Here is a 24,357-nt window from a genome sequence, read left to right as displayed (position 1 = left end):
AAGATATTTTTTTGGAGCATTTTAGCCTTTAATTGACAGGACAGCCAAGTGTGAAGGGGAGAGAGGGGGTGGGAGTGAATGCAGCGAAGGGCCATAGGCTGGAGTTGAACCCAGGCCGCTGCAGCAACAGCCTTGTAGATGGGGCGCCTGCTGTAGCCACTAATCCACCAACACGCCGCTGTCTTCAGTTTCTGATAATCACTTTAGTTGTTCTTTAATCTCAGACATGTATTAAGGTGTTACATACCTTTTTAGGCTTCTTGACATGTTTTGGCGGAAACTTCCGCCTTCCTCAAAAGTGTCACTTGGTGATGGTTGTGATAAAGACGTGTCACTACCACCAAACTTTGTCCACTTTACTTACCAACATATTTTATGGCTGTTAGGTTGCATTTTTATCTTCGGGTAAATCAGTGAAAATATGCATCAGCCACATGATAATGTCTACAGTAAGTGTCAGTCAGTGTACCCAAGTCTAAAGGTGAGGTAACTACTCAGGTATGTCAGGTATTTACAAGAGAAATGACTTCTTAGCCCATTTGTCATGAAGAATCAGTTGCACACACTTAAAATAGCAGCAGTATTAAATATAAACAGTAAGATTCCATCTGGCTTTTTACCAGACTGCTGTGGTGAAGAGGAAGCTGAGACTGAAGGTAAAGCACCTGACTTACCTGTCTGTCCAGTCAAGTACACGCTCCGACACTCAGCTCTGATCATGAGGTTTGGCTATGAACCTTAAGAATGCAGGTTGAGGAGCCCAGAGAAGAACTTCTGCTCTTTTGTACTGAGAGGAGTCAGTTACAGTTTGGATAGTATGACACCTGGTATTCCACCTCATAGACCCCAGGACAGACTCAGACCATGCAGCAGGGATCGATACCCCCATTTTGCTTTAGAATGCCCTGCACCCTCCAGGACGAGCTGGAGGACGCAGTGGGGGAAAATGCTTTGATACTTCTGTGATCTAGAAGAGTGTTGGAGGATGGTTGGATGCATGAATAAGTATGGTAATCTAGTCTTTCTTTGTAAACAGCATGAAGAGCTCTCCTTCTGATGCTTCGGAGTCTAGCGACAGCCTGCAGCTTGAAGGTACAGTAAAACATCACTCATATTTTAACATTTTATGATGTTGCTCAGGTAACAGAGATGACATTTACTCTTAGTATTATCTTAAACTATGTGTCCTGTCTAAGGATTGCAGTGAAATCTGAATCCCCTTCAAAATGGCCTTGTATGGGCTGAAGCCTTAGCTAAACTGCTTCATATGTTCTTTTCCTTCCAGAGTATACAGCACTGTACACCTATGAGTCTCCTGAGCCTGGTGATCTGACCTTTCAAGAGGGAGACGTGATTTTGGTGAGCAAGAGAGAAGGAGAGTGGTGGCACGGCTCTATAGGCAACAGCACGGGCGTCTTCCCCAGCAACTACGTCAAACCTAAAGAGGCAGATGTAAGGACACTCAACGCACACCAATAAACGGGGGAGAACTGTATCCTTGTATTTTTGTTGTAACGATGATGTAATTCTATTTTTTCAGACATCAAGTATCGCTGGAAAGAAGAAGCCAGGTAAGCTCACTGTCTTATTTTTTAATCTGATATCTGACTCACATAAAAACACAATAGCTGGTGCTGCATTTAGCAAAGTTGCATTTGTGTCTCGTGTTCGCAGAGATCGCCCAGGTGATTAGGCCCCACCCCTCTACTGGCCCTGAACAGCTGAATCTGGAAAATGGTCAGCTCATCCTCGTCCTTGGCAAGAACGCCTCTGGCTGGTGGCTCGGAGAACTGCAGGTCAGTTATCACCTGCTCTTCACAGTGGTTTTCTGAGGGTCCTTATTGTACAGCAGATAACCACAGAAGGTCTCAGGAGTTTTTGACATTTTATGCTAGATCAGTGGTTCCCAACCTTTTTGGCTTGCACTGAAGTTTCATGTTCAAAGATTTGGAGATAATTGTTCACCAGCAGCATCCCTGCAGTCTGACTTTAAACCTCATACACCATGTTTGTTTGTGTTGTCTGACTCCAGGCCCGTGGTAAAAAGCGTCAGAAGGGCTGGTTTCCTGCCTCTAACGTCAAAATATTAGGATCCAACAGTGGCAAGTCCACGCCAGCTCCCCAACCAGGTAACATACACACACTCCCCCAAGTCAGATGAAAGCCAGAGATGAAGAGTACAAAATTGCACTGCGTAACTAAAATAATGGTGCTGTAAACTCTTCTTCTCTCTCAGTCTGTCAAGTGATAGCGATATACGACTACACAGCCGCCAACGGGGACGAGATGAGCTTCTCCAAAGGTCAGCTGATCAACGTTTTGGACAAGAACGATCCTGATTGGTGGAAAGGAGAGGTCAACGGGGTCACTGGTCTCTTCCCCACCAACTACGTTAAGATGACCACAGCCGATTGTGACCCCAGCCAGCAGTGTAAGTAAATCCCTTAAGCATGATGTCATGACCATACATGAAGGTAAATGCATGTTTAAAATGAGATGCTCTCCTTCTGCTTCAAGCCACTGTGACTAATACTTATCCTTTGTTCATCTATGAAACCTCCATCTACCATCACTGATATTTCTTCATCCACCCATCTCTTCATCCTGTCCTCTCACTGACTGTTTCACCTTTTCCCCTGTTTTTTCCCCATTTCCTCTCTCCCTCCCCAATCTGTGTCTCTCCTCTCCTCCCTCTGTTCCTTGGCTTCTGTCTCTTTTTCCTTCTAGGGTGGTAGAAAGTCCTCTTCCTCCTCCTCCACCTCCTCTTCCTTCTTCCTCCTCCTGACTTCAGAGAGACCCACTATTACACACTGCTCTGAAGGGGCGGAGTGTCTGGACTCCCTGTCTACTAACTCCTCCCACTGAGTGTGTGTGTGTGTGTGTGTGTGTGTGTGTGTGTGTGCGTGTGCGTGTGCGAGACAGAGAGAAAATTCCCACTTGTGAATGAATCAGGACCTGAAATGACTTTCTTATTGCCTGATATTAGTCAGGATTGTCAACTTGTTACACTCCATTGGTGAGAGGGATTTGATTTTCCCCAACCAATAGTTTTGCTGTTGTTAAGTTCGGACCCCTTTTACTTTAATTCATCAAGCATTTTCTCAGCATTTGGATTCTTAGTTCACTGAGGGCATGCGAGAAAAACACAAGTTTTCTTCATGAATTCAATGTAACATGCTGTTTGATGTCATGATGCCAGACGAATCATTCAACTCGTTGGAGTAGACGAACTCAAAGGTCTGGTCCCAGGCTTATGACTCTCAATGCTGATTCAGTGAGTTGTTAAAGCGTTGGTGTCTTTCGTGTTTTCCTCGCTCCTTGTTTTGATTTGTGAACTGACGATGATAAAATGCTGAAGCAGAGGGATAGTGGGTCTCTCTGTGGCTTGTCTCTCCTCTTTCCTTTTGTTTCTTTTCACAAGACACTTATTTCCCCCCTTTGTTCGTACTGTGTCACCCTCTCTCTCTTCATCTCTTTTCCTGTCCCTTATCTTTCTTTTTTCCTTTCCCTCACATACAGCTTTTTCCATTCTTGCTCTCCAAATTTGAGAGTTCAGCTCACACAGAGCCCACTATTTGTCTCTGTCTCTCCTCAGAGATGTGTCTACACTCAGACACAATGTGCCAGCTTTACTGTCACTTTATACTAACAATGAATATCGCACTAATCCTCAAGCCTTCGGTGCTTTGGGAAATAATGAACGGTTCAGATTCCGCCACAGCGCTCCTGCAGTTGCCTTTTAAGTGCTTGAAACAAGGCATGAAGTCACAGTTTAACTTGGTAAATTAATCAGAGAAATACGCTCAGAGAGGAATAAAGCAACAGAGTGCTGTAGTTATGACTCCCAAAAGTGATTTCTGCCCCTCTGGTTCCCTCGTTTTGAAGTCAGTGAGTTCTTTGAATGGGTTAGATGCCTGAAATTAGGGTTTTGGTTAGAGACTTTCACGTCTTGTTCTACGACATTAATCACGTAAATACCCCACTCTTGAATTTTGAAGCTTTTATGTGTCTTAAAAAAGGGGGTTGCTAATAAGTGGCTGAATGAGACTACAGAAGTCATTATTGCCGAACACGGCTTTATGGCTTTGCTGTGGTAGGGATGTTACATCATGCGACCGTAGTGTAGTTCATTTACAGCCTTACATTAGCTTTTTATTTCTGGTGATTGCGTTTAGGCTTCATTAACTATGAAAGTGATGTTAAAATAATCTTGCTGAACAAAACATGTAGGTATCATAAACTTTTATTTGCCACAGAGCTTATTTTCTGCAATAATCCAAAATCCAATAGAAAAATCCCTAAAGCTTTTTGATGGGACCTGGTTGATGCTAATTTCCACGTCGGCCAGCAAAAAAAAAGGTCCAACCTGCAACACTCTTCAGATATGTTCAACAACAATCTTGAGTGAGTATGCTATAAAACAATGTAACATTGCAGTTTTGCTTGCAGCTGTAACCATCTTGCAGTGCGCCTTTGATTTTGTGCCTCTGAAAACCTTCTGTTGAGCTCAATTTGGGCAGAGAATGGTACGAGCAGAAGCGTACAGTTTGCCCTCTGCATTTAAAAGCCATAACTGGGTCAGCTGTCATCACAGACAGAAGGAACATAAGTGATTTTGAAGTGAGATGAAGCGTCTCTTCATCATATGCCTAACTGTTTCAAAGCCATCAACAGATGTAAACTTCGCCTTTCAGAGACATTATCACGAACCGCTGCTGCACCTTATATTAACCGAATACTGTTTTGCTGCTGCTTTGAATTTTTCTGTCTGTGCATAAAGTGAGTGCACATCCGCTTGTAGCGTTCACCAAAATAAAATAGTGGTCATTATGGTCAGGTAACATTTCCTTCAGGGCAAAAAGTGAAAAAAAAAACTATGCAAGCTTTTCATGAGTGACTGTGACTCCTGAGCCCAGTCTGATGCACACAGGGAATTGCGTTAAAGATGCTGCAGTTCAGATGTCAAAGTGCACCACCATCTGTAATGATGATGGCTAATGCAAAGAAAATAAACTGCTGCTAAACCGCTAGCTGTCTTTTTTTCCATTCAGAGTTTACTCGACACAGTTTACAACAAACTTAGAGTTGTGAAATGCTGCAGTGAAACTGGGTGGACCACACTGATGGAGTGGCGCTGCTCCTAGAGCTTATAACAGCTGTTAGCACAACCGATCTGATGGTATATACAGGACATTTGTGGTACAAGAGATGGTGTAATTATTTTTGAAGATGTGTCTAATATATTTTCTGATCCTGAAATAAAACCTATAAAATAAAGATTGGTTTGAAATGATAGTAAAGTGTTTTATTGTTAAATTGAATATCAGTCTTCCCTTCTGCGGGGTGTGTGTGTGTGTGTGTGAATGTGTTGAATGCAGTGTTTATAGTGTCAACACAGTACATATGATTAAGATGGGTAGATACACAGCATGTGAACAACCCTTTTCTGCTGTTTTTGTGTCCCGTAGTCAGCTGGATGCAGTGTCAAACATCCATGTGACTTCCTTTTTGGGATTATAATATTAGGCTTCTGATGTGGACATTATGGTAGAAAATATTCCAAAATTTTCTGGCTTACCTCAGTGGCAAAAGTAGCTTAGAACAAGAAGAAAAAAACTAAGCTTTTTCTACTCTGAACATGCGTCACGGGGTGAGAAAGAAAGAAAGAATCCCTCTTCCTGTTTTGGTACAAACAGATTTGGTTTTAGTCTGATACCAGCAACGAGAAGATAACCGCACAGAAGGAGAAAGAGACCAACAGGAGAGTACAGTCAGGCAAATGCAACAGAAGACAACTAACTAAAATACTTAAAGACACATAATCAGAGTCAGAGAAATGACTCTACAGAACAGCTTTCACTTTCTAAACCTTTGGGATGAGGCGGACGATGAGGGAGAAGAAAGAGAAAGGTCAGTGAGCGAGCAGCAGTCAGCTAGTGAGGGACCCTCACAGTGGGCTAATGGGCTCCGTGTATCAGGTAAGTGTGTGTGTGTGCTGATATAAACTATAGTCTTTCCCATTTCCTTTTCCATCCCTCTTCCTCTTTGTCGTCCCTCTCCTATTTTCTGAAAGCTTCGGTCATATGCAAATAGACATGAGAGAGTCAAGTAGAGAGAGTCTAAAGCAGGATTATGGGCTTTTCTGTTTTTTGCTTTTTTTTTTGGTCTGAACGTCCAGCAGGTGGCACTGTTTGTTTTCAGTCATACAACCCTCTCTTGTGTGTTCCTCCTCTCCTGCAGGGTGTGCAGACCTTAACAGTCTGGACTCGATGAGCTCCCAGGAGAAGAAGAGACAGGGTTACATCCATGAGCTGATCCAGACAGAGGAGAGATACACAGAAGACTTGCAGATAGTGCTGGAGGTAATGGACACATGTCCTGCTCAATAACTTGCATAAAAACCAGGGTCTCTGCAGGTCCTTAAAAAGTGGTAAAATGTCTTAAATTCATTTTTATACATATTAGGCCTTAAAAGTTATTATTCATCTTCTAGCCGCTTCATCCTCTTGAGGGTCGCGGGGGGGCTGGAGCCTATCCCAGCTACATCGGGCGAGAGGCAGGGTACACCCTGGACAGGTCGCCAGACTATCGCAGGGCTGACATATAGAGACAAACAACCATTCACACTCACATTCACACCTACGGACAATTTAGAGTCACCAATTAACCTAGTCCCCAATCTGCATGTCTTTGGACTGTGGGAGGAAGCCGGAGTGCCCGGAGAGAACCCACGCTGACACGGAGAGAACATGCAAACTCCACACAGAAGGGCTCCCATGCCTGGGATCGAACCGGCAACCCTCTTGCTGTGAGGCGAGAGTGCTAACCACCACACCACCGTGCCGCCCTTAAAAGTTATTAAATAGTCTTAAATTTGAGTTTATGAGGTCATTATTGCCACAAAAAATTATCTTATCCATCTTATGATTTATATTTTGATGAGTCAGTCAAGCTCTTCTGTGTGAAAGTCAACATTTCTGTCATTTCAAATCTTTAAACCCCCTGAACTTAATGCTTTTTTTTTAGATTTTTTTTTTGGGCATTTTTGCCTTTATAGATAGGATAATCAAGCGTGAAAGGGGGAGAGAGAGAGAGGGCAGCAGCAAAGGGCCACAGGCTGGATTCGAACCCGGGCCGGTGCGGCAACAGCCTTGTACATGGGGCGCCTGCTCTGCCACTAAGCCACCGACGCCCCAACTTAATGCTTTTTTAACCTTATACTTGCACCTACCTGTTGGAAAAGAGTAGATTTACCTGACTCTCTATAATGACCATGTTTCTACATAAAACTTACATAAACTCGGCAAGGGATCATATATACTACTTACCTTTATACTTACTCTTAATACATGAATAAAAAAAAGATGATTTGTCTTAAATTTGGTTAAAGATGATCTTGCAAAGCTCTTAAAAAGCCTTAAATTTAAGTGTCTGATACCTTTTAACACCCTGTAAACTGAGAAAGTTAAAATCAATCCATCTAGTGTTTCATGAGAACGAGATGTGTCAGGGTGTCTGCACCATCTCCTGGTCACATACCTGACAGTGTGTGTAAATCTGTCATTTTCTTTCTGTCCAATGTCTTTACTCCTGGCTTTGTGTGTGTGTGTGTGTGTGTGTGTGTGTGTGTGTGTCTCTGTGTAGGTTTTCCATAAGCCTATGTCAGAGTCGGGCCGGCTGAGTGATGCAGAGATGACCATGATCTTCGTCAACTGGAAAGAACTGCTGGCCTGCAACTCTAAACTTCTCAAGTAAGTTTCACATTGTCATGAGATCTAGAAGAGACAGTCTGTCTGATGAAGCTGTGTTAATGTCGTGTTTATGTAGATTGTGTCTGTACAGGGATACAGAGCCGCTTGTGTTTATATGTGTACATGTATGTGTTTGCAGGGCGCTCCGTGTGCGTAAGAAGATGGGCGGGGAGAACATGCCAGTGCAGATGATTGGAGATATCCTGTCTGCGGAGCTGTCGCACATGCAACCCTACATCCGGTTCTGTTCCTGTCAGATCAACGGAGCAACAATGCTCCAGACTCGCATCGACAGCGAGCCGAACTTCAAAGATTTCCTCAAGGTAGGAAGAAAAGGAAAGTGAGGGAGGAGTAAGCAAAGAAAGGAAGAAGTGTAGGAGTGACAGAGGAATAGTAGAGATGTGTTGAAGGGCAAAGTATTTAAGAAACAAGCTACTTTGCAGTTACATCCATGAAGGTGGAAACAAGGCTCTTAGTGTACTTATTGTCTTTTCTTCCCGTCAGAAAATTGCCACAGACTACAGGTGTAAAGGCATGCCGCTGTCCAGCTTCCTGCTGAAACCCATGCAGAGGATCACACGCTACCCACTGCACATCAAAAACGTACGACATCATGTTCATGAGCGTGGCTGTGTTTGAACTCCTCATTAGGGGTTCAAACGCTGACCTTACCGTGTGTAATTAGAAAAAACAACAGTGTTTTGCCTTTTCGTCTCTCATTTGTGGGTGTAATTAACTTCTCTGCGTTTTATGTGTGTGTGTGTTTAGATCCTGGAGTGCACTCCAGAGGGTCACGCTGACCGTGGCCCTCTGAAAGAGGCTCTGGAGAGAGCGGAGGAACTCTGTCAACAGGTTCATTTCTTCACCGATTATCTCATTTGTGCCCTCACTCGTTACTCAAATTAATCGGTTTTTTTACTGCGTTCTGTGTGAAAAAGATCTGAATGTTTCAGTGCTGAATTATTTTGTTAATCAGGTGAACGAGGGCGTGAGAGAAAAGGAGAATTCTGACAGACTGGAATGGATTCAGAACCACGTACAGTGTGATGGTGCTGCAGAGGTATTGAGCTTACTTATTAAAGGTGTAGTCTGCGGTTCTTGAGATTGGTTGTTGTTTGAACTCAACACCCAAACAAATACACCTCTTCCGTTAGTGCTCTTTCAGAAGTGTCCCTCTTGCAACTGTCTTGTTATACATCCATGACCTTTCTCCTAAACATCTCCTGTTGCTGATTAGCTGGGGTAGTGTTGACTTGTGTAGCTCGGTCTGAGCCAGGGCTGAGTATGATAACAAAGTTGCACCTGACTCTGATTATGTCAATTGAATTGGATTTGGCTGTTCAGTAGAAATATTCGGCTATTTGTTCCCTTTTTTTCCCAACAGAGTTTAAACCAGGTTCATGAGGAAGTACAGGGTGACAGTGACATTAACGTAATATAATAAACAAGTCAAGTTATCCCTCAGAGCTAATGTGTGCTAACTACGCTAACAACTGATGGGAATGTGCAGCAACATTTTTTGCCGACACTAGATATCAAACAAAAGCCAGACGCTGTATCATATTAAATCACTGTGAGCTGTCAGTTCACCACTTGTAAGCAGAGGGCAGAAGATCATGTTATCTTGAAGCCTGACCTGACAAAGCCCTTCTTCCTGCGGCCAGCTGCCCCTGTCTCACTCAGACTCACTCTGGGTTTGGTAGCGGAGAGCAGATTGAAAGTGAGGAGCACTCTTTGTGCAGCTACATCTGGGGACCAAATCATCCCCACCTACTGACCGACAAAAAACCCCCAAACACAAATAAAAAACAACTGTTCGACTTGAAGATTCTCAGTCAGCTGAGGGGTCTTGGACTGATAATTGAAATCTCTGACTTTCAGGGGCAGCCCTAATGAACCCTGGATTTTTTTTCTGTGCACGTACTGAAAATGGACAGCTAGCGGACCGTGAGGAGATATTTGCTGAATTTGACAAAAAGTGTATGGATTAGCAATGTTGACTGCACCTTTAGGTCACTATTTAGTAGGAATCAAGTCAGTTACTTATTTATGAGTTCAATTTGTATTAGATTAATTACCTTATAAATTAGTATCAGAAGAGAATCTTGCAGAATACCTAATTATAAAGTTCTTTAAAATTTTAAAATTTTAAAGAGCATGTGAAAGATATGGCTAACATTTCTCTCTTTCAACAGAACATGGTCTTTAACTCTCTTACAAACTGTTTGGGACCCAGGAAACTGCTCCACAGCGGCAAGGTGAGTAAAACTGCAGTGCTTCTGAAACTGTGGTAACCAGAGTCAATGAACCACTCCGGTGGGGCTCCAAATTCTAGATAACATTAACATTTTTCATTTCACTGAATGAATATTTTAAATGTTGAAGAGACCAGAGAGACTGGGGAGTACAGGGAGAGAAAATGAAAACATTACTGGGTCAGACCGCGGGCTGTCGTGGTCACATGTTACAAGCCTCAGACCACGGAGTAAAACTTTCACAGTGGAGATCAGCGACCTGGTTCATCTGAGCAGAAACCCAACAGAAGGATCTCAGGCGGTGATGATATGGCAGCACCATGAATAATACTGTTATATAAACGTAGACATTTGCTTTTTGGATGGAGAATTAATTTAAAACCTAATGCTGAACAGTTGACTATAGTACCACCATCATCACTTTTCCACAGCTTTTAATTTATCAGATTTTATGGTGCTGTCACTTCAAACTTGTCTGCACTTTTATCTGTCTTGTTTTATACTTCTATTATTTCTAAATAATTTTTTGTTTTTCCTCTCTTTTACCTGTAAAGCACTTTGAATAACCTTTGTGTACAATAAGATGCTTCATAAATAAACTTTACTGACCTTAATTATTATTGATGGGATCATAAAAATAACATGATATGTATGTATGACTTTTTTTCAGATACACAAGGCAAAAAGCAACAAGGAGCTCTGGGCTTTCCTCTTCAACGACTTTTTGCTTTTGACTCACGCGGCTAAACAGTTCACCTCATCGGGGATAGATAAACTGTTCAGCAACAAGAACAATGTGCAGCTCAAGATGTACAAGCCGGTAAGACAAAAACACACACAAACACACACACACACACACACACAAGTTAGGTTTCAATGTCTTTTTTATTGTGTGTTTGACGGTGCATAATTTTTTATTTCCTGCAGCCTGTGTTGCTTAACGAAGTTCTAGTGAAGCTGCCAGATCCCTCTAGCGATGAGCCCACCTTCCACATCTCACACATCGACAGAGTGTATACACTGAGGACTGACAACATCAATGAACGGTAGCTGCACACACAGACAGATGTGGTGTGTTTGTTTTTTTGTTATTTTTTGTGGCCTGTGTGATGATTACTGTGTGTGTTTGTGTTTTCAGGACGGCCTGGGTTCAGAAGATCAAGGCTGCGTCTGAAGAATTTATTGAGACGGAAAAGAAAAAAAGGGAAAAGGCCTATCAAGGTTTGTCTCTACACTCACACAGCTGTACTGATGGCAGCCAAACTCTGGATTAATCAACCTGTGTGTGTGTGTGTTTGCAGCACGATCTGTGAAGACCAGTGGAATCGGCAGACTTCTTGTCACCATCTTGGAGGCCACTGAACTCAAGGCAGCCAAACCCAATGGTGAGCATGGATACAGTCGTGTTAGTCCACATTTTGCTACATGCACTGCTGCATGGACGCCTAATGAAGCCAAGATAAAGCCATATTCAGTTATGATGCTCTGTCAACCCTTTCTTCATCAGTTCACTTTCAGTCAGAGGCCTCTCTGTGTGCTTAAATGTTCTTCCTTCTTTTTCTTGTCTCTCCTTTTCCCCTTACCCCTTTTACTGTGTTGCTCCTTCATCGTCTTTTGTTCCTCCCCTCTTCTCTCTCTTCCCCTGTCCTCTCCCTGCTATTACACCCTTGTGCCTTCCCCATTGTCCCTCCTCTCACCTGTCTTCATGTCCTCCACCAGGTAAAAGTAACCCCTACTGTGAAGTGACCATGGGAGCACAGATATTCACGTCCAGAACGCTCAACGACACTCTGAACCCCAAGTGGAACTTCAACTGTCAGTTCCACATCAAAGACCTTTACCAGGACGTCCTCTGCATCACCATCTTTGAAAGAGACCAGTTTTCACCCGATGGTCAGTCACCTGCTGATGTCTTCTCTTTTTTTTTTTCTTCTTCTCCGCCCTCACTCCTTCATTAACCCTCACTGATTTCTCTGTAAAGCTACAAAATTAAAGCCTGGTATTGTCAGACTAATTCACCTCAGTTCATTTTTGTTTTCCAAGGAGTGTTATCAACGGGTACAGACCAAAATGTCTCTGGACGAAACTGAATAAAACAAACGTGACGTGGTGCTGAACAGCACATGCAAGTTGGAGCAGTGGTTGGTCTGATTTCAAGCAAAAAAAAAAAATGGCGACCTGGTCAGAAACAGTCTCATGTGTCTCAGTACACTAAAATGTGTTTCTTAAAATATTTGAAACAGGAAATAGGCAATGCAGTATTAGAATCTTAATTCATATTTGATCAGCTCAGATTGACAGTTCGATTTAAGTTTCATGTCCCGTACCCCGTATTAGATTAATGGTTGTGATTGACCCAAAGTGGGCCAGGCCGCCTGGAAATCTGTCTGATAGGGAGGCTGACCAGACACATCTGCCAGAGCAAATGAAACATGAGCTCATAGATTTGTCTGGTTCTCAGGCTAGCCAGAGAAATCAAACTGACAAATTAAGTACAGCCTGGGAACCAGACACATCTGTGAGCTCGTTTATTATTTGCTCTGTAATATGCGTCTGGTCCCCTTCACCTCAAGACAGATTTCCAGCCAACCTAGCCAGCTTTTGGCCAATCACAACTGTTAATCTAATAGGAGGCGGGTTTCAAATGATGACTGACAACTTGCAGAGCCTTTGCACAGCAAGCATAATCCTACAGAGGAGCGGTGTTGAGGCATTTTCAGAAACAACCAAAATGGCTGCAGCTGATATGGAACTTTCTGTTGAAGTAGCCTACTATTTTTAAATACCGATGGCAAAAAGGGCAACACTCACACACCATCACAGCTCATCTCTGTATGCTGTATTCTATTTATATTTATGTTGCCATGCCACATATTTCATTGCTTTGATTGTATGTTCATCCAATTGAATCCAGAGGCATTTTGCTCTACAGCTGTTGATAACACCCTGGGCTAATTGAAAAAGAATTGTAGTAGAAAAACAACGAGACAATGTTGGAGCAATTCAAATTGAATTGAATTGTACTGAATAACTGGCATGTGCAACCTGGTCTGGTGATGCCAGGCTAACAGTGACCTTCTCCGATTTCCTTGTTGCCAGAGGCCGCAATTACTTTATTCGATTAACTTTTAGACGTGTTCTAGAGCTTAAACCTAAATAATAGATTGTCATACAAAAGTCAGAAAAGTCCTAATGTTGAAGGAAATACCACGAGTTCCTGACTCTCACCTTTGTGTCACTGGAGCCTCACACACACTCAGCGATCACATTTTTTCCAAGCTCTGTTTTTCCAATTAAAATGTCCCTTTCTATTTCTTCTCATTCAACAGACTTTCTGGGTCGGACAGAGGTTCCTGTGGCAACCATCAAGAAAGAGCTGGAAAACAAGGGACCGGTAACACGTCGTCTGCTGCTGCACGAGGTTCCCACAGGGGAAGTGTGGGTCCGCCTTGACCTGCAGCTCTATGGCAACAAATAGGCAAATAGGATGAACTGAAATAACGATGGAGTCTTGTACAGAGACCTCCACACAAGGATGTTTTCCTCCTGCAGCGTAACCAAATAAGACAGGCTGCTTTTTGTCACCTAAACAAACCCGGATGCCCCCTCCCTCACACATGCCTAATAGACACTCCTGAACTGAACACACGTCACGCCTTAATATTCAATATTAACCAGCACTAATAATACCTCTATGATGTCATCTAAATCTTCCAGTAGGGGATTAGGGTCTGAGTGACATCATCTGAAGCCACCAATAGGAATCAGAGTTCCCCTTGTTTTTTCTGGCTCATGATCTGAGATAGGAAGGTTAGCATGATGGTTGCAGCTGTTTGCACCTGCACAAGATGTACTGTACTCTGTGACGGAGGTAAAAGGAAGAACTACAGTGTGACACGAAGCTGAATCTGCTGTAATAATTTATAACCTTCAGAGGGACAAGAACTGGACAAAAACAGTCTACAAACAAATAATCCTAATATTAATAAATCAATAAAACTACATGTAAAGGGGTCTTAGATATTACCTAGACTCCAGCCGCTCTGTATCTCACTTACAACTGTCGGACCTTAAGTGTTCAGTCATTGAGACGCACTTTGCCAAGTCTGCTCAACCAAGGCTGTCTAGTAAGTTTATGTTTAGTGTTTTCCTCAACTTACAGGATATGTATATGTGGACTTTTTGGGATGAGGTCATGACTGATGGCTTTCAAGAGACACTGCTTCCTTACGGTTTCTCACAGTGACATTAAGTGCAACATAAACAGTAGATGGCAGATGATGGACAGCAGCACGGACTGTCGGACAACTCGGACAGCTCTGGTCTGGAGTCAGTTTACTACTGTAGATAGAGGATCTCAGGATATGTCGTTCTGGGTTGAATCTGTGTCACTGTAAAAATGTTTGTGTGTGTGTGTGTGTGTGTGTGTGTGTGTTGTTGGAGTGTACAAGTGTAAACATTTAGTTGAGATATTAGTAACATACAAATATCTTAGGGCTCTCGATGCTGCAACTTTTTGGAGTTAACCCGTAACTTGTGGCCTTAATGCAAGTCATCTTTTTTGTCTTTTAAAATCTGCCAGTTTCTGAAACCATTAGGGTTTTTTGGGATGACGTTCATGGTCTTAGGAGGAATTTATTAGCCTTTTCTTTTGTGTGCAAAACCAGCCAAGGCCAAGTAGTTTCAGTGCAACATAATACAGGTGATAAAAGGACGCAGGTATGAAAAGCTGTACTAACAAACACCTTGAGCTCTTTCTCCAGCTGAGTCAGCTCTTCTCGCCTTTTTTCAGTGTGGAGGATTTTGAGGATGTCAATGTTTTGAGGCAACACAGATCGGCAGCGTTAATAAAAAGCAGTATTTTTACACTTTCACCCTGCCACCTTTCACCCTCAGTGTCATTCTCTGGTCTTTTACCTCACTGACAGCAATATTTTCTGTCTCTGTTGCCTCAAGAAGTTGCCATTGTAAACATCCGGCATGAAAACTTTACATGGATGTATTGTGTAAAAGGTTTTTATTTATGTCGTCGGTTGATTTTTTGGTGTCTTCTGCCTTGTTTTTACTCGTTTGTCCTTTGCATCCAGTTTCTAACTTTGAGCGCCTGCTGGTGCTCCGGATATTAACAAAAAGTGTTGTATTTATTTCTTAATTTATGCGTGTGTGACTATCCAAAGGTTTGGAGCGGCTTTGCTTGCTGTGTCTTGGATAATCAGTTGGTATCCACTGGGTTTGTTTTGTGTGATGTCAGATATTAAAATGTGTTCAGCGGACACTTGTCAACACTGTTTTGAAAGGCGATGTAACATCTTAGAGGATTCTCTGCGATTGAGTTTTACTGTAAGTAGACTAGATCACTAGTCATTTTGTTAGGCCTGCTATTTTGTATTCTTTTAATTTGTCTTTTTCAGTCCACAAAAGTCTGTTTTTAAGTCCTGTATTAACTTTGATGTTTCTTTGAATTTATGGAAAATGTGCAAATAGACTGGACTACCTTCCTCGTCTGTGTAGGGGTGTTTAAGTTTGTTTTACTTTGTGTTTTCTGCAGCCTTCTGCATTGACTGCTGCTGTGCTAACTGAGTTTAGTGACTGTCTGATCAGCCTGGGGTCTGTAACCTGCTGTTTGTACTCACTTTGGCCTCCATGTGGCACTCTCTGAATCAGGGTTTCTTAAGTCAAATTAAAGACATTAAAAGTAAACAAACTGTCAAATTATTGGCTGGCTAAACAAAAGGGACATTAACACTGTAAACTATCAGCAGCAGTGCATAAGGGGTGAGTGGCCTCTGGACTTTAGACAAAAAAGTTACGTAATAAAGATTTATTCAGTGCTGTATGTTAATGACTTAGGTTCAGGCTCTTCTGGAGTTTGACAGCTGATAATCCAACATGCAACACTAACTAACAAAAACCATTTATCCCAGGTTACTCTGCTCGAAACACACTGCTTCAGCCTTTGTACATAATTACCACACCACCTCGTTATTACAACTGAAGACAGGCTTTTGCTGTTATTTTGAGTGTGGAGTTCATACATGGTAATCACAATGAAATTATTGTTTTAAGATGTCTATGATGAGGAGAAACTGCATGTTTGAGACAGGGCTGTACTGAATGTAATTTTATTATTATTTTTTTTTACATTCAAAGCTTCTATTGAGGTTTTTAGATTAAGCTTTGAATGTCTGATGTCATATTTATGACGTCATTGCCCTAAAACAAACAAACAGACAAAAAAATCATTGACCAAAATTCCAAATTAATATGCTGTCTTTTTAATGCTGATATCTTTCTGCAGTCCTTGTTGGTATGAAAGTGATGACATCATGATGGAGCACAGAGTGAATGCAGATAAATAATATCTCTTCTTTTTTTTTTTAGTAACAACATCAGTCATTTACTATAATTCAGTCAGGACAACTTTAGTCAAAGAAAATGTTTTTTCTTGTGCAGTATTATGTTTGGCAGTATGACTCTGCTCTGGGGCCTCTCTGACTTTCCTAGGCCTGTGCAGAAAGCCTGAGGCAGAGAGAGCAAACCTCCCTGCCCTTCCATGCGCCTACATGGAAAGCCTGAGGCAGGGAGAGCAGCAGCAAAGACCTCTCGGGAACAGAACAGAGCAGCACCAATGACAAACAGAAATGACATTGATAAGTCAGACACAGCATGGAAAGGAGGAGCTGGGGTGGAGGTGGGTTGCAAAGCAGCTGCAGAGGAAGCAGCAACAGTAGGCAGGCCAGAGCAGTTTAAATAGGGCACCCTTAATGAGATTTGCCAATTGGTTGCATAGAAAGGAATCATGTGATCCATCAGCTGACTTCCATCAATCAGCTGCTCCATCAGTTGATTGGCTGTTTGAGATCACCTGATTTAGCTGGGATGTGAGCTTAGTTTGACATTGTGTCCTGCCTGAACTAACTTTATGCTCAATTATTTTTGAAGCTGAATTAGATTTTTTTTATTGCTGTGGCGCCCTAAATGTGATTTATGGTTCTGTTAGATTGCTGCTAGAATCATTAATACAGGGGCGTGCCTTTGTTTGTGTGGCAGAGCAAATATATATATTTCTTCAGATAAAACGTGCTGTGAGTTTTGGAAATGATTACATCTCACACTTTTATACTTTTACAACACTCACTGGAGGTTATGGAAATGTTTGGATCACATGAGTCAGAAACAATCCCACACAGCCACCACTGGAATCTACAAATAGTACAATACTACTAAAATTAGTGTAGCCTAATCTTTATCTGCAATTGAGCAGAAATACCAGTTTTAAACAGAATGAATAGACATGCAATAAAAAAAGGCTGAACAAGTCATTACCTAACATAACTTAAAACATTAAAGCTTCAAAGCTTCGGTGCAGCCCAGATTTAGAGCTAACATTGGATGTAGGGAGGACAAAGGGTTAATTTCACTACATTACAAGCAAAAGCTGTTTTGTTTTCTCAATATTGTTATATTTTTGTAAAATTTCGTCAATATTTTGTTCAATGTCATAAAACACTCTGACCCACTTTCAATGGAATTTAACATTTGAAATGAAGACAACATTTTTAAGGAGTTCATTTTATTTCCCTGGTTTTGTTGGTGTCCAGCCTCAGAGTCAGTGAAGTTCAGTGTGGAGTTGTCAGTGCGCACCAATAGACCTCATTAAGTCCTTCTTCACCCTCCACTGGCTCTGGGTCCATAGGAGCAACAGTCATTATGTAACCACATGAGTGGCTCTGTGAGGGGCTGACAGCAACACACACACAGCTGCGAAACTGAGTCGACAAAGTCAGCTGAGCTCAACCTTCTGTAGCAGAGCGTTACAGTGGGAGTAATGGATGTAATGCAGCGGGACTGTGCTGGTTTTAAATGGTGCTACTGGTAACTAATTATTCTATGGTTGATTAGAAACTAATGTGTCACAGATGAACATGAACCACTTAATCCAACCCAACATTTCATCTGATCATGATCGACAGATGACTTGAGAGTTTTTAATTTTACACAACTTGAAATTATGGTTCCAAATTATAATCTTTAATAATACTACACATATCAGAGATAAAAAAAAATGTAATGTAAAAACAACAACAACATCTCTCTCTCTCTCTCTCTCTCTCTCTCTCTCTCTCTCTCTCTCTCTCTATATATATATATATATATATATATATATATATAAAAGTTTGATTCTATTGAAATAAGAGGTTGTGTGTTTGTGCGTTGATTTAATTTGATTTAGTCTATTAAGTGGAAAGCTAAAATTGGACATGTGTAAATGAATATGGGCAGACAGCTTGAAAATAAAGTTGCCTGCCGTGTTGTCTGCATGTTGTCAGTATAAAGGTCATCTACTGTATGTCTGTAAGTATATAATGTCTGTGCAGCAGGCAGATAGTGTCAGTGTGGCGTCCCTCAGGACACAATAAACAAGTTTGGAGCATGACAAACAAACTTATGATGAGCATCAACGCTACAACGTTTACATTAAATGGTAACTTCAGCATTTTTCAACCTTTGTCATACTCCAGCAAAACAAATTATTCCTGATACTACTCTCTCCATAACAACGACAAAGGTATGTTAGAGTTAAGTCTTATTTATACTTCCTTTACCATGAAAATAGATATGTCTGTTTCAAACGTTGTAAATGTCATTGCCTTCATACATACATATTGATAGAGGGCAGATTCCAAAGTTTCATCCAACAACTAACAAAGTGGCGGTGGAGGTCATAATGTTGTACCTTTAAATTGAGGCAGCGTTGTAGACAGCAGTGGTCTGTGCAGCCATACATACATACCAACATGTGGACCGAGAATTCTTTTCACCACACTACGCTGCCTCCACAATCTCTGGTGGTACTGCTCTGTTTCGTCTGTATCTGTAAGCTTTCAGAAAACATGCACAGATATGCATAGAATAAACGCAGTATGGACTCTCTCCACTTCTGTCTCCATATTTAACGTTGAGCATAAATGAGCCCTGAGATACACTTTCCAACAGACTGGATCAAGTGAAACGTAAAGTCACACTTAAGAAAATTATAATAATCTGAGCTTGCCTGTAGCAAAAATAACCACTTTTAATGGACGACAGTGATGGTGAACAGTTGCCCCATCTGGTTACATTGCAGGCGTTGTGCAGCTGCCAGCTGCAGCCCTCTCTCTCAGTACTGGACCAATTTCAAAAACTGTTGTTCACATCTGTCACATAGACACAACAACATGGGAAAATATGGGTTGAAAAATGAAAGTTACCCTTTGAGTAAAGTGAACTTTGTTTTAAATTAACCTACTAAAAAGCTTTTAACATTCAAAAGCTCTCGAAACCAAATATTCTCCTGCAATCCATGAATAATAATAATGATAAACTTTATTTATATAGCACCTTTCATACAACAAATGCAGCACAAAATGTGTTACAATAAGGGAACTGTGACATAATGAACATAAAACAGACAAACAATTCAATATAAAAGGACACTGACTCACCAATAGACATGATTAACCGACTGAATGACAGAAAAACATGTTGTTATTTCAGATTTTAAAGCGTAAACAGAAAATGTTTTTGCCTTAACTTATCATCCTAAAGTAAATGTTTTTGCACAATCTCATGGCAAAAGAATAATGACACCATAAATGTGTAGATTGGTTCCCTATGAGCCTCACTTTCACTAAGCAATTCTTGGTCTGTCTGCCACCGTGTATGATATCCTGGAAAATTATGCTTGATTTATGGCACAAAGAAAGTGTTTAGACCATCATGCATTTAAAACAGGAAGAGGATAACACTTTTGTTTTCTCTGATAGCTATCCCCCATTACCAAAGTCTATCAGTGTAAGTTCTTTGCAGTTCCTATCCCCAGAAGAAACAACCAAAGAAACTGCGGAAACTGATAGTTGCGAGGAAAACAGATCTTCAGCAATCTTTGTCTTTGTGACAGCAGCACCAACACTGATGCCACTTGGAAGTGGTAGCTGAACAGTTGTCCATTACCACTGTAACTTCCCTGATTTGAGAAGAACCTGTTGCAGCCAACCCCCCGAAATCCACACCTGTGCAGCAGAGGGCTGCTCTGAACGCACTGTACATGCACTGAACCGCAGACAGACACATTTAGCAGCTACAATGCCAATTTCCACATTTCCACATCCATGTTCCTGACCCATATCCTTAATATTAATTATCCCAGCTGCTAAATGTAGAAACCTTGGTGCATTTTACTTTATTTTTTCCTGTGACAAAAGAAAGAGACCTGGACGACCCTGTCTGTGAGTTTGCTTTGACATAGACTCTCTGTCTCTCTGTTGCTACAGGCCACCTTTGCTCAGCGCAGGTTTTGGCCAGAACACACAGACCCCTCATTATTTTTGAGTTCTCTCTCTCTCAGTATGTGTGTGTCTGTGTGTGTGTTACATAAGACAGCTGTTCATGTGGTGATAATCAAATCATTCCCATGACTGAGTCAACTGAGGGTCTCTCAGACTCATCCTCTCTGCACGTCACTCTCTCTCCCTCCATACTCCTCTTTCTCTGTCTCTACATGTGTTTATTCCTCTCTGTCTGTTTTTTTTTCTCCTGCTGCCTCTAAACTCCTCTCTTCTTCTGCTTTAGTGCACTTTTCTTTTATACTTTATCTCACACGAGCTCTCTCTCTACCTGTCACCCCCCTTTGCCCCATCCTTTAGCTATTTCTGTCTCCTGACTGCATCTACACTCACTGTACCTTTATTTATCAGGGAATGTTCTATAGGATGATGAATTAGGAATAAAGATTTATTTTTACATGAAAGCTATAAAAATACATGATAAAATATTAAAAGAGAAGAGCGAAATCTAACTCAAATCTTTTGGCAGTAAAATATAAATTAGCTTTAGTTGGTTGCTGGGCCAAACCACTTTTCTCCCATATCAACTGGGTGATTTTAGAAAAAAACAAGATACTGTTTCATCAGACTTAGCTGTCTACAAATTAGCTGTGCAAGACTTCAAACCTGCCCTAAATATCTTAAAAATAATGGCCATTTGGGGCGCGAAAAAACAAGATGTAAACACACTTGCTTTACCTTTTATGTTAACGTTGCGAACAAACAAGCAAACTGTTGCTTGATTATTTATCCAGCAGATGTGGAGCGACATTATCATTCATTTAGAATTATATTTATGTCCACCTGATAAAACTAAGTCCAATTTCCTCTTTCTTTTAGCTCTGTTTTTAGTCTCCACCAACTCCAGAGAGACATGTGTGCCACTTCCTGTTGAATGCTCCACTGTGTTCATCAGCTCGTCTCTAACTGCGTCTGTCTGCAGATTGGTGATAAGCAGGTATGAACAGTAGATTTTTAGAGCTTTAACTCCAAAAACATTGGACAACATCAGCTGATGGAGCAGCTGATTGATGGGGGTCAGCTGATAGATCACACGATTTCTTTCTTCACAGACAGTGAATCTCATTCAGGGCGTCCTATTTAAACTACTCTGAGCTGCCTACTGTTGCTACTTCCTCTGCAAGCCGCTTTGCAACCTGCCTCCACCCCAGCTCCTCCTTTTCATGTTGTGTCTGATTTATCAATGTCATTTCTGTTTGTCATTGATGCTGCTCTGTTCTGTTCCCGTAGGGTCTTTGCTGCTGTTCTCTCTGCCTTAGGCTTTCCATGTAGGCGCATAGAAGGGCAGCGAGGTGTGCTCTCTCTGCCTCAGGCTTTCCACGTATGCGTGTGGAAGGGCAGAGAAATGGACTCCCTCCACCTTAAGCTTTCTACATAGGCCTGCAGAAGGGCGAAGAGAGCAGTGAGAGATTAACCAAAACAGTAACGTTGCAATCAGAAAGCTACATGATTTCCCAAAATTCTATGAAGCTCGGTAAAGCCTGAGGAGAGCTGCAGATGCAGCTGGTAATTCTCTGTGGGTTCATCACTAATGATTTCTTTTTCATTGTCACATTTTTTTTATATTGTCTTTTGATACGCTGTTATGTCATTGTTATCATAGAAACATAGGTAGGTATTAGCTGCCTTTAAGATTGGTGTCTGCACATGTTCAAGTCCGAAAGTATTGAGAAATAGACGTGGTGGACATCATGAAAGAGGACCCGCTCTGTATGTAGATATAAACGGCTCATTCTAAGGTAATGAAAACACAACAATTTTCAGGTAATTATAAACTAAACTAATTTTGAATATTATATACCTTTTCTGCAAAAAGATGCCCCTTAATCCTACACGCTGGACCTTTAAGTTACATGTCATCACCACTGAATTTAGGTGAAGCTGATGTTGCGTTTTCTGTCTGATGGACTTGAACTGAGCCCACACTTACCTGAAGCTTCACCCCTTGGTCATGAATAATGAAATGAAATACCAGTGGAGCACCGCTGCGCAGTCCAGTGTTCCCACCCAGCATGTGAAACTCACAACTCCTGTCCCTTGCTATTTCAGAGATGACGGACAACAATTCCTCACAGAACACACTGCACGAAGTTACGAGTGTTAATATTTCATCACAGTGAGCAGGAGGTGCAGAAATGGATGCATTATGGATGGTAAGTGGTGCTTGTGTTGTGCAGTCTGTATGTAGAACAAGGTTTAGATCTGTGTTTATTTAACAGTAAGAATAGTGATGATGTGTTAAAGGGATACTTCAGCCACAAAATGACCATCTGTATATCAGCTAGCCATGATGTGTAACCTTAAATTCCTTAAGAAAACGTTGTTTCTCTCACATGACTCCGCAGAAAACGGCATTTGTTTACAAACTCTCACACAACTCCTGCAGTAATCCAAGTCTCATTTATCCAGTCAGTGCAACCCTAAACACATGTATTGTCAATATAACCTTAGTATTGAGATCTGGCTTTGAAGAGACCATAGATAAGCTTCACTTTCACTTCAGTTCTAAATATTAGAGTCTTTTAAACTGGACAAATGCTACAAGAGGTTTCCACTGTATCTGTGAAACATTAACACGTTAGCATTTTCACTGTGAAGATGTTAGCTGTGTTAGCATTTATCTCAAAGCACCACTGAACAGCCTCACAGAGCCACTAGTTCTCAACAGGCTGAAAAAATTACAACCCGAACCGACCCATGTGAGTTGAAGCCCAAACCCAGCCAGTCTGAGATTATCACATAAAATACTGATCCCGAGCCTGACTAAGCCCGTCCCCCCCAAAAAGCTCTTGTTGGCCTCAAACGCCCAGGACACACCAGCTGCGTGGCGTCTCCAGTGGAAAATGGACCAGCTTGGTGGATTACCGAGCCCGGCTGTCGCCTCTCCTTCTCTCCCTGCCCGCAGGGCAAAAGGAAGAGGGAGCTGCTCGCAGAGTGCACTTTTGTTAAAAAAAAATATCCCTACCCAACCCAGCCAGTCAGCACCCAGACTCGGTCCAACCTGTCAGGCTTTTCGGGACCCGTTGGTCTTAGGTTGAGATTGAGAACTCCACTTGTGTGGCTGCAGCCTCTTGTTTTTTTAATACTTTTTTTGGCTTTTTGAAAGAGAGGGGATGACATGCAGCAAAGGGCCACAAGTTGGAACTGTGGCTGCCGCAGCATGGATATTGCCTTTGTACATGGGACGCCTGCTCTATCCACTAAGCTACTGGGCGCCACACAGCCTCTTGTTTAGACTGGAAAAAAGATCTTCCATCTTCCAGTCACAAAACTCCACCTCTACAGTACCAAGGTGGGCATTTCAAATATACTTAGGGTGCTTTCAGACCTAGAGTTGTTTCTTTGGTCTGAATCAGGAACTAATTTTGTTACACAGTTGCATAATTGCCTAGAGTTGGTTCGTGCTCTTACGGCAACATTTACAAGCAGACCAGATAAAATACCTTGTGTGAGAAAACTGCTCTTGATTGGTTAGAATTTCCATGCAGTAAAAATCCAGGAAGTAAACAAGACATTGAAGTGACTACACTTGCAAGATAAATGCAACACTTTCTAATGTCACAATGGAGGGACAACTACGCAGGTTGATTTTAGCGCTGATCATCATGGACTATATTGCCGTCATTGTTCATTTTAGTCAAACCATACAGTTTGAAAACAAGGCAACAATGTTTTGATGCATTGAATGTGCTGAATGTTCATATTAAGGCAGCACAGGAGGAGGCGCACATTAATAATCCTCCTGAAAGACAGACAGTGTGATAGAGACAGAGGGTGGAGCTAGTGCAGATGATGAAGGTAAAAAGAGATAGGGAGGATGAGGAGAGGACTGAGGAAGAAGAGCAACAATATTGATTCTGTAGACTATTTGCAGACGATCTTTGACTATTTCTCATGAATTTCTCCATTATTTTGTTCCACAGTACAATAACCCTCTCACAGTGTTGGGGGCGAGACAATAAAGAT

The 24,357-nt window shown here is 41.7% G+C and overlaps 1 protein-coding gene across 2 annotated transcripts in view; it reads left to right on the top strand.

Moving 5' to 3' along the window:
• Positions 1-16,702, top strand: part of itsn2b (intersectin 2b) — a 44,150-nt gene extending 27,448 nt beyond the window's left edge. For both annotated transcript variants that reach the window (XM_049594240.1, XM_049594233.1), the window contains exons 22-40: positions 1,037-1,092; positions 1,286-1,452; positions 1,541-1,571; positions 1,675-1,796; positions 2,033-2,129; positions 2,237-2,431; positions 6,241-6,362; positions 7,645-7,751; positions 7,891-8,074; positions 8,256-8,354; positions 8,520-8,603; positions 8,728-8,811; positions 9,947-10,009; positions 10,677-10,826; positions 10,934-11,052; positions 11,145-11,227; positions 11,308-11,391; positions 11,726-11,899; positions 13,336-16,702. In XM_049594240.1, the coding sequence (XP_049450197.1) occupies positions 1,037-1,092; positions 1,286-1,452; positions 1,541-1,571; positions 1,675-1,796; positions 2,033-2,129; positions 2,237-2,431; positions 6,241-6,362; positions 7,645-7,751; positions 7,891-8,074; positions 8,256-8,354; positions 8,520-8,603; positions 8,728-8,811; positions 9,947-10,009; positions 10,677-10,826; positions 10,934-11,052; positions 11,145-11,227; positions 11,308-11,391; positions 11,726-11,899; positions 13,336-13,484 (2,170 nt within the window). In that variant the 3' untranslated portion in view covers positions 13,485-16,702. The remainder of the gene's footprint in view (positions 1-1,036; positions 1,093-1,285; positions 1,453-1,540; positions 1,572-1,674; positions 1,797-2,032; positions 2,130-2,236; positions 2,432-6,240; positions 6,363-7,644; positions 7,752-7,890; positions 8,075-8,255; positions 8,355-8,519; positions 8,604-8,727; positions 8,812-9,946; positions 10,010-10,676; positions 10,827-10,933; positions 11,053-11,144; positions 11,228-11,307; positions 11,392-11,725; positions 11,900-13,335) is intronic.
• Positions 16,703-24,357: the final 7,655 nt, after the last annotated feature.

This window comes from Epinephelus fuscoguttatus, linkage group LG2 (assembly GCF_011397635.1).
Source record: "Epinephelus fuscoguttatus linkage group LG2, E.fuscoguttatus.final_Chr_v1".
In the NCBI taxonomy this organism is placed as follows: domain Eukaryota; kingdom Metazoa; phylum Chordata; class Actinopteri; order Perciformes; family Serranidae; genus Epinephelus; species Epinephelus fuscoguttatus.
This window is presented reverse-complemented; position numbering and strand designations above follow the sequence as displayed.